The following is an 11062-nucleotide window of genomic DNA, read 5'->3' as shown; positions in this document are numbered from 1 at the left end:
AGCTTTGACCCACTGGGCTCAGTGATCCTTCCACCTCAGCCTTCCAAGTAGCTGGAATTACAGGTGCGCGCTACCACGCCCGGTTGATTTCTGATTTTATTGTAGAGATGAGGTCTCGCCTGCCCAGGCGGGTCTTGAACACGCGGACTCAGGCAAACCACTCACCTCAGCCTCCCAAAGGCGCGGGATTACAGGCTGAGCCACCGAGCCCGGCTTGTCACAGGGCTTTTAACTAGATACTCCTAATACTTAAGCTTACCAAAATAATGAGAGGTGGCTACAAAATTATTACAACAGCGAGTATGTACTACAGTTAATTTTATGCAGTTATTATTATTTTTAGAAAGCAGGATTTATTGAGAAGTCAGAAAAGCTCCCAGAGCGGTAGGGGACCTGAAGGGGTCACCTTATTTATTTATTTATTTTTTAGTTGGAGCCTCACTCTGTCACCCAGGTTGGAGTGCAGTGCCACGCTCACCGCCACCGCAGCCTCGACCTGCTGGGCTCAGGGGATCCTTCCTCCTCAGTCTTCCAAGTAGCCAGAATTACAGGCATGCGCCATCACACTTGGCTAAGTTTTTGATTTATTGTAGAGATGAGGTCTCACCAAGCTGCCCAGGCTGGTCTTGAAACTGTGGGCTCAGGCAATCCTCTCACCTGTCCTGCCAAAGTGCTGGGATTATAGACGTGAGCCATCACATCTGGGCTAATGTTGCTCTATATTTGTTTATATTTCTCCTGACTAAAAATGATAGCAGGTACAGCCTGTGTTTATGAGTATAAGTTTTGATACATTTTAACTTTTTATATTAGATCTGTACATATTTTATGGTAGTAAAAGTTAAAATAGATTACTAATCTACATGCATTTTATACATTGATGACACACCTTTAAAATTCTTCATTACTGGCCAGGCTCGGTGGCTCAGCCTGTAAACCAGCGCTTTGGGAGGCCGAGGCAAGTGGACTGCCTGAGCCCGCGGGTTCGAGACCCACCTGGGCAACTTGGTGAGACCTCATCTCTACAATAAATAAAAAAAAATTAGCTGGGCGTGGTAGCGTATGCCTGTAGTTCCAGCTTGGAAGGCTGAGGCAGAAGGATCGCGGGAGCCCAGCAGGTCGAGGTTGCAGTGGCTGGGTACATGCCACTGCATTCCAGTCTGGGTGACGGAGTGAGACTCCAACTCAAAAAAAAGCAAAAAAAAAAGCTTCATTATTTTAGACAAAACAGCTCACCTGTGAATGTTTTCAAATTGTTGCATATATCCAAACATTTTTCCAATATATTTATTGAAAAAAAAAGTTTGGGCCTGCACAGTTTAAATCTGTCCTGTTCAAAGATGAACTGTATTTAATTGATGGAGAATTGGTTTTTGCATATGGGATAAAATGGAATACAATTTGTGTGTGTGTGCGTGATATGTGTGTGTATGTGTGTGTAGACAAAGTCTTGTTACATTGCCCAGGTTGGTTTCAAGCTCCTGGGCTCAAGTAATCTTGGCCTCTTAAAGTGTTGGGAATACAGGCATGAGCCAACATGTCCAGTCAGAATTTAATTTCATTTCCATCCTCACAGAATATCAACTTATTGAACATAATTCATTTATTAAATAGTGTCCTCCTTCCTTATTGATATGCAGTGTCATCTCTGTCATGTAGCAAGCTTCCACACATGCATGGGACTTTTTCACTTATCCAATTAGGTCTATACTAGCAAAATATACCACAGGTTGTCTTCGGGCAAATCCTTTTGTCTTGGGACAAATTCTTTGTTCTATTGAATAATTCCATTTCTAGGGATACAACCAAGAGAAATTATTGCCCATATCCACCAGTGGAAATTAGAGGAATATTAAGAGCAGCATTTTTTGGTAATAGACTCAAACTGGAAAAAACCCAATAGTGAAACAGAAAAATTATATTATAAACAAATAATGAATGATTATAGCAACATGTAACAGTTTTTTGTTTTTTTTTTTTGAGTTGGAGTCTCACTCTGTCGCCCAGACTGGAGTGCAGTGGCCGCTTCCGGCCACTGCAGCCTCAACCTGCTAGGCTCCGGCGATCCTTCCGCCTCAGCCTTCCAAGTAGCCGGAATTACAGGCATGCGCTACCACGCCCAGCTGATTTTTTGATTTACTGTAGAGATGAGGTCTCGCTGCCCAAGCGGGTCTCGAACCCGCAGGCTCAGGCAATCCACTCACCTCAGCCTCCCAAAGGCGCGGGATGACAGGCTGAGCTACCGAGCCCGGCTTGTGTAACAGTTTTAACATGAATATCTTGAACAAAATAGGTGAGACAAAGGCTTATATTGCATATAATTAAATTTATATGAAATTTTACAAGAATAAATTAAACTGTATTGCTTAGAAGTACATATTTAAATGATATTTAAAAATGTGAAGGCGTGGTTACCTTAAAAGTCAGGAGATTGGTTACAGCAAGAAAGGAGCAACGAAGGGGTTTATGAACAGGAAAATAACAATGGAAGGTAATTTTTTATCTTTTTAAATAAATTTTGTGGTTTTTTTTTTTTTTTTTTTTGAGTTGGAGTCTCACTCTGTCACCCAGACTTAAGTACAGTGGCACTCTCATGGCCACCGCATCCTCAACCTGCTCGGCTCAGGTGAACCTTCCACCTCAGCCTTCCAAGTAGCTGTTCTATATGCTAGAAGTGTTCCATATATTCATCTCTTGAATATTTATTATATGTATGTTACCTTTCTATAAAATTACTTAGCTTATGTTTATGTATGCTTTTTTGTTGTTGAGTAGGAGTCTCACTCTGTTGCCTAAACTGGAGTGCAGTGGCACACGCATGGCCATCACAGCCTCGACCTGCTGGGTTCAGGCAATCCTTCTGCTTCAGCCTTGCAAGTATCTGGAACTATAGGCACACACCTAATACCCGGCTAATTAATTAATTAATTAATTATTGTAGAGATGAGGTCAGGTTGCCCAGGCTGGTCTTGAACCCATGGGCTTGGGCAATCCTCTCACCTCGGCCTCCCAAAGTGCTGGGATTATAGGTGTGAGCCACTGCACTTGGCCCTATGTATGCTTTATACATATATTCCACTCCTCCTGTTGCCTATAGTGTCTAAAGAGTTTTAATGAGACTGGAATGGTATTTTTCTGGAAAGTGTGGTAGAATTCTCCTTAAAATTGTCTAGGTCTAATGTTTTCTTTGCAGCAAGACTTTAAATTATGGATTTAATTTTATAATAGAAGTGCTTGGATTATTTATTTCTTTTTCTTTTGAGTCAGAGTCTCACTGTGTTGCCAAGGTTGGAATGGAGTGGCTTGCTCTGGGCCACCACAGACTCGACCTCCTGGGCTCAGGCGATCCTTCTACCTCAGACTTCCAAGTAGATGGAATCACAGGTACATGCTACCACACCTGGACAATTTTTTTATTTATTGTAAAGACCAGATCTCACCAAGTTGCCCAGGCTTGTCTTGAAACCCTGGGGTCTGGCAATCCTCTCACTTCTGCGTCACAAAGCGCTGAATTACAGGCATGAGCCACCATGCCCAACGCTCCAGGTTATTTCTTTTGAGTAGGTTTCACTAAAATTATATTTTTCTAGGAATATGTACATTTCAAGTAAGTTTTTCCATTTAGTGGGTTTTAAGTTCTTATAGTAGTGAATTTTTTATCTCTAATGTACAGTTTATCTCCATTTTAACCCCTAATTTAATTATTCCCTTTCTCCTTCCTATTGAGCAAATTTACCAAGTTTCCCTTTTTTATTTATTTTGAAAGAACCAACGTTGAGCTCAAGTGATTCTCTACGTACTTTTGTTTTAGTTTACTAATTTAATGTATATGTTTTATATCCTTTCATTATCACTTGCAGGCAAATTCATTTTTTTTAAAACTTCAACAATTTCTTATACTTTTTTTTTTTTTGAGTTGGCATCACTCTGTCACCTAGGCTAGAGTGCAGTGGCACGTTTACCTGTGTATTGCAGTGGCAGCAGCCTTGACCTGCTGGGATCAGGCGATCCTTCCGCCTCAGCCTTCCAAGTAGCTGGAACTACAGGCGTGTGCCACCATGCCCAGCGAATTTTTTTGGTTTAATGTAGACACGAGGTCTCGCCTAGTTGCCCAGGCTGGTCTTGAACTCCTGGCCTCAAGCAATCCTCTCGCCTCTGCCTCCCAAAGCGCTGGGATTACAGGCACGAGCCACCACCCCAGCTCAACAAATTTTGTTTTAGAGACAAGTTCTTGCTATGTTGCTCAGGCTGGTGTCAAACTCTTTGGCTAAAGTGATCCTCCAACCCAAGCTTCCTGAGTAGCTGGGACTATAAACATGGCTAGCAATTTCTTAAAATTTCTTTTTTTTTTCTTATGAGATGAAGTCTCTGTTGTACAGTCTGGAATGTAGTGGCATGATTACAGCTCTCAGTAACTTTGAACTCCTGGATCAAGCAAACTTCCCACTTCAGCCTCAGAGTAGCAGGGATTAAAGACATGACCCACCGACGCCTGGTTAAATTCTTATAATTTCTTAACTTCTTATGCAGCAATTATTATTATTATTATTTTATTATTTGTTTGAGGTGGGTCTCACTCTGTCATCCAGGCTGGAGTGAAATGTTATGCTCACGTCAGCCTCAACCTGTTAGGCTCAGGAGATCTTGCTTTCCAACTCACTGTAACTACAGGCACGTGCCTCCACGCCCAGATAATTTTTTGATTTATTGTAGAGACGAGGGCTTGCCAAGTCACACAGGCTGGTCTTGAACACCATGGCTCAAGCAATTCCCTTGCGGGCTCTTACTCCCTTAAATAACAAATGAAGTCTGTTTTTCAGATTTTTATCTTAGTCATTACTTGTTAAGGGAAACTATTACAAGTACTTCTATTTTATACAGTACTCTCATAACCCTAAATAACGCTTTAAAACAGCACTTAGGCCAGGCGCGGTGGCTCATGCCTGTAATCCCAACATTTTGGGAGGTGGAGGCAAGACATGCCATTCTCCTTGTAGGTGGAGGGAGGGAGGGAGGGTGAGAGGGTGAGAGGGAGGGAGAGAGGAGGTATACCTCCTCAAGGTAGGGGAGGGAGCCAAAGCTAGGAAAACATGGCCAGACCATAGCTTAGCAAGGCAATGACCCTCCTTGTAGGTGTTTTAAAGTCTCAGTAATTAAATTGGCATGACTGTGATGACAAAATAGACTGCTAGAAAAGAATGTTAAAATATATAAATATTGACTGACTGAGTTGGAGTCTCACTCTGTCATCCAGGCTGGAGTGCAGTGGCACACTCACGTCCACTGCAGCCTCAACCTGCTTGGCTCAGGCAATCCTTTTGCCTTAGTCTTCCAAGTAGTTGGAAATACAGGCACATGCTACCATGCCGAGCTAATTTTTTTTTAAATTTGTTGTAGAGACGAGGCCTCACCAAGCTGCCCAGGCTGGTCTCGAACCAGTGGGCTCAGATAATTCTCTCATCTCGGCCTCCCAAAGTGCTGGGTTACCGGCATGAACCACCACACCTGGCCATGTTAAAATATTTTAAAATACCCTAAGATTCAAAGATATATAAGAATTTAATATGTGATAAAAGGATTTCAAATAAGGGAAATGGTAAATTCTCAACAAATTTTGGTAGAAGTACAACTTAAGTATTTGAAAATTAAAATAAATCTCTAACTTATAGCTAATATTCAAGTATTACTTAAATGATTTAAAGACCTAAATATGAAAAAGCAAGATGTAGTCAATCAAAGGAAAATTACATAAATTATGACACATTTCTACCATGGAATAAAGTAATTTTGTATGTTTGTATAAAAAGACCTCTAAGACACACTAAGTGAAATGACTAAATTACAAAAATAAATGTATAGTATATTACCACTTACACAGAACAGCTTTACATATGCACATATTTGTAAATGCATGCTAAAAGTTTTTATAAAAGAGTGTACAATGTGTTGTTAACAGTGTTACCCATGGAGACAAGAATGGGATAAAAGAAGAATTGAAATCACGTGAAAAGAGACTTATTTGTGAATTAGTAAACCACTAGTTTCACCAAATTACTTGAAACAGGCACATATTACTTTTTTAAACAAGAATGTATTACTCCTACAGTAAAAAAACCTCAATATTCTCCTGAAAAAAGAAAACTATATTTATATAGAAGGAGGCAAAATAACCTCTCTATATAGGATTCACCAAGTAATAGAGAATATGAGTAAGAATGAGCAATAAGTAAAATAAATGCCCTTTATAAATAGTGAATGTTGTATCTGTGCATTTTCTATTTTTTTAAGTGAGAAAGTAGAATTTATTGAGAGGACAGAAAAGCTCCCACAGTGGGAGGGGATCTGAAGGGGTTGCCCCTTATCCGTGCATTTAAAAAAAATCAAATATCCTTTAGTGCTTGTGCCTTTGGAATTATATCTAGGAAATCATTGTGAAATTCAATTTTATGAAGCTTTTGCCCTACAGTTTCTTCTAAGATTCTGCAGTTTTTGATTTTACATTTAGATCTTTGATGCATTTTGAGTTAAATTTTGTATATGGTACAAGGTAAAAGTACAACTTAATCCTTCTTCATGTGGATATTCAATTTTCTGAGCACCATTTGTTGAAAAAACTGTCCTTTCCCCCACTGAATGGTCTGGTACCTTTGTCAAAAATCATTTGACTGCCGGGTGTGGTGGCTTACGCCTGCAATCCCAGCACTCTGGGAAGCCAAGGTGAGAGGATTGCCTGAGCTCACGGATTTGAGACCTGGGCAACTTGGCGAGACCTTACCTCTACAATAAATCAAAAAATTAGCCAGGCATGGTGGCTCAGCCTGTAGTTCCAGCTACTTGGAAGGCTGAAGTGGAAGGATTGCCTGAGCCCAGCAGGTTGAGACTGCAGTGGGCGTGAGTGTGCCACTGCACTCCAACCTGGGCAACAGAGTGAGACTCAACAGAAAAAAGAAAAATAAAAGAGACTTCGAGTCAAAAAAAAAAAATCATTTGGCTATGTATGCAAGAGTTTACTTCTGGGCTCTCTATTCTGTTCCATTGGTCTATATATCTGTGTTTATGCTACTACCATACTGTTTTGATTATCATAGCTTTATAGAATAAAACAAATTGAATTTAATTGAATATCAAGAAAATTCTGTACATCAAAAGACAATTATCAATAAAGTAAAAAGGAAATCCACAGACTGGGAGAAAATATTTGCAAATCATGTACCTGGTAAGAGACTGATATCCAGAATATATTGAGAATCCCTAAAACTCAACAACAAAAAACCTCAATTGCCTATAATCCTAGGACTTGAGGAGGCTGAGGTGGCAGGGTCTCTTAAGTTCAGGAGTTTGAGACAAGTATGGGTAGCACACTGAGAACTCATCTCTGTAAAAATAAAAAATTATCTGGGTGTGGTGATGTACACCTGTAGAGCCAACTACTTGGGAGGCTGAGGTGGGAGATCACTTGAGTACATGAGGTTGAGGCTGTAGTGAGCTGACATCACTGTACTCCAAACTGGGCAACTGAGCAAGACCCTATATCTTAGAAAAAAAAATTAGCTGAGCATAGTTGGCAAAAAAGTTCAACACATATTTCTCTAAAGACATATAAATGGCCAGCACGCATATAAACATATGTTCAACATCACTAATCATTAGGGAAATGAGACTCAAAACGAAAACAATATAACATCCATTTGTATGGCCTAATTCCCACTTGGATGGCTACTATTAGCCAGAAAATAACAAGTGCTGGTGAGGATGTAAAGTAATTGAAATCTTTGTGCATTGTTGGTGGGAATGTAAAATGGGATAAATAGTATGGAAGTTCCTTAAAAAATTAAAAATACAATTACCATATGATCTAGCAATTCCACTTCTGGGTATTTAGCCAAAAGGATTTAAGCAGGGCCTGTAAGAGATATTTGTACACCTACTGTCATAGCAGCATTATTCACAATAGCTAAACCATGAAAATAACCCAAGTGTTCACTAATAGATGAATGGATAAGCAAAATGTGGTACACACATACAATGAACACAGAGATGAGTGTAGTAGTAAAAATAATTCTACTCTTGCACCTCTATCCTGCATAAAATACATAATATTTCTAAGCTCTGATTTCCTCATCTATAAAATGAGGGACTTTGAATGTTACATTCTCTTTGCTTCTTAATTATTTATAATTTGAAACAGCCATAAATGAGAACAGTTTTAGAAAAAGAACAAGCCCTATATTGTAAAAGTGAAAGTCTGTAAGATGAAATAATTCAGCTACATAGTTGCAACATAGTTGTACAAAGCTAGCTTCCTCTACTCAGATAATTAAACAAGGAATTACCTTTTATTATTCTCTTGCTCTTCTTCCTCTAGTAACGGTTTCTGCTTTTTCCTGGTCTGTTCTTCCAATAGCCAACTTTTCCTCTTCAACCCCTTCTTAAGTTCTGGATTCAGGTTTACACTCTGAACAACAGCCTCAATTACATCTGTAACTGTATCAGGACTGAGGTGTAGTGCTGCTCCTTCTTCGCCTTCATTCAATTCCTGGCTGACAAACTGGGCAGCCTGGAATGCTTGCATTGATACCACGGCCTGGAGGGGACATTTCCGAGGTCGACCTGGTCTGCGTTTCACAAAGTTATTCCCTGTCCTGGCCTGCCTTTGAAGTTTTTTGGCTTTTAATATTTTATTGACATGGTCTAGGTTTTTCTTGGTGGCCAAGATTTTGTCATAATTGCACATTTTCCGAGCTTGGCGCTGCATAGCTTCCACTACACTTCTCTTAATGTGATGGGGAGAACAGTTGTTTGTCAACTTTTCAGAAAGGAGTGAGATGCTATTATTGCAACCGTCACTTGGGACTGCAGGCACTAGAAGGCTGTCTGGTTTTCCCAGGTTTCGCTCTTTGCTGTGGCTACAGCCTGGACTCGAAGAAGGTGGTACAGACGCAGTTGTGATCACAGCATCAATATTTTTCTCCATGGTCATGGTCTCTTGGTCCTCGTGTTGTACCATCCGCTGCAGCAGACTATCCACAGAGTCATCTCCTGAAGCAACCAATCGTGGACTTCGAGAGGAAACTCCATTCACTTAAAAAAAAAAAAAAGAAAAGAAAATAAATCACACACTGACAATACCGGACACAGTTAGTCATTTAAATAACTTTTTATAGATAAATGGAAAGGGAAATGTTGAAATGTCAACAGTTTATTTGTCAACATCAAATGTTTCAACCGTTTATTTTCCTGAATAAAGTATATTACAATAAGCATAATAAAATACAAAATGGTTCATATTTCACTAATAATATGTGGATTAAAAAGAACAATTTTCAGCCAGGCAAGGTGACTCATACCTGTAATGCCAGTACTTTGGGAGGCAGAGGCGAGAGGACTGCTTGAGCCCAGGGGTTTGATACCAGCCTGGGCAACTTGGCGAAACCTCATCTCTACAATAAATAAATAAGCTACTTAGAAGGTTGGGGCAAGACGGGCTCGGTGGCTCAGTCTGTAATCCTGCGCCTTTGGGAGCCCGCGGGTTCGAGACCCGCCTGGGCAGCGAGACCTCATCTCTACAATAAAAAAAAATCAGCCGGGCGTGGTAGTGTATGCCTGTAATTCCGGCTACTTGGAAGGCTGAGGCAGAAGGATTGCCGGAGCCCAGCAGGTCGAGGCTGCGGTGGCTGGGAGCGGCCACTGCACTCCAGTCTGGGCAACAGAGTGAAACTCCAACTCAAAAAAAAAAGAAAGAAAAAGAAAACAGTGAGACTCAATTCAAAAAAAAAAAAAAAAAAAGATGAGGTCTTGCTGTGTTGTCCAGGATGAAGAAGAGTGACTATTTCACAGACAGGGCTTAAACTCCAAGCCTCAAGTTATCGTCTCACCACAGCCTCCTGAGTAGCTGGGATTATATAGGTGTGTGCCACCATGTCTGGCTACGTTTTTTTTTTATATCTTTCATTTCTATCCTATGTCCATATTTTCCTTTACACTCTCAAAAATAGCTCTTTCAGCTGGGTGTGGTAGTGCAAGCCTGTAATCTCAACACTTTGGGAAGTGGAGGTGAGAGTACTGCCTAAGTCCAGGGGTTTGAGACCATCCTGGGCAACCTGGCAAGTCCTTATCTCTATAAAAATTAAAAAATTAGCTGAGTGTGGTGGTGAGTACTTGCAGTCCCAGCTACTTGTAAGGCTGAAGCAGGATTGCCTGAGCCCAGCAGGTTGAGGCTGAAAAGGCTATTAGTGTGCCACTGCACTCCAGCCTGCATGACATAGTGAGATATAAACTCAAAAGAAAATAAAACCTCTTTTCATATATGTGCCTACTAATTCTATCACATTATTTCTGTAGCAGTTTCTACTGATTTTTATTCTGCTGAGTCCTATTTCCTTGCTTCTTAGCAGATCTATTAATTTTTGATTACACACTGGATACTGTAATGTTACAAAAAGTATGGATTTTGCTGTCTTCCTTTAAAAAAAATGTTGATGTTGGCAAAATTGGAACTCTTGGGCATTGCTAGCGGGAATGTAAAATGGTACGGCACTGTGGAAAACAGTATGCCAGTGCTTCAAAAAATTAAAAATAGAATTACCACATGATCCAGGAATCCCACTTCAGGATATATACCCAAAATAACTGAAGCAGGGTTTCTAAGAGATATTTGTTCATCAATGCTCATAGCAGAATGTGCACAAATTGTCAAAAAGTAGAAGCTACTCAAGTATCCATTTGTAGATGAATAAAGAAACAAAATTTGGTATATACATAAAATAGAATGTTATTCAGCATTAAAAAGAAACCATGTCGGGCTCGGTGGCTCAGCCTGTAATCCCGCGCCTTGGGAGGCTGAGGTGAGCGGACTGCCTGAGCCCGCAGGTTCGAGACCCGCCTGGGCAACTTGGTGAGACCTCCTCTTTACAATAAATCCAAAAAAATTAGCCGGGTGTGGTAGTGCACTTATAGTTCCAGCTATTTGGAAGGCCGAGGCAGAAGGATTGCCGGAGCCCAACAGGTCGAGGCTGTGGTGGCTGGGAGCGGCCACTGCACTCTAGTCTGGGTGACAGAGTGA

General features: G+C 40.6%; 1 protein-coding gene across 3 annotated transcripts in view; it reads right to left on the bottom strand.

The window, feature by feature from the left end:
* Positions 1 to 11062, bottom strand: part of ASH1L (ASH1 like histone lysine methyltransferase) — a 202012-nt gene that overhangs the window by 92513 nt on the left and 98437 nt on the right. For all 3 annotated transcript variants that reach the window (XR_002481715.1, XM_008053776.1, XM_008053777.1), the window contains exon 5: positions 8334 to 9081. Coding sequence is in view for 2 of the 3 variants with exons in the window: in XM_008053776.1 (XP_008051967.1) it covers positions 8334 to 9081 (748 nt within the window). In the remaining variant the exon portion in view is untranslated. The remainder of the gene's footprint in view (positions 1 to 8333; positions 9082 to 11062) is intronic.

The sequence above is a fragment of the Carlito syrichta genome, unplaced genomic scaffold (genome assembly GCF_000164805.1).
Source record: "Carlito syrichta isolate Samal-C Ts95f unplaced genomic scaffold, Tarsius_syrichta-2.0.1 Scaffold288448, whole genome shotgun sequence".
NCBI lineage: Eukaryota > Metazoa > Chordata > Mammalia > Primates > Tarsiidae > Carlito > Carlito syrichta.
The sequence above is the reverse complement of the archived record's forward strand: the minus strand, read 5'-3'. Positions and strand labels throughout refer to the sequence as shown.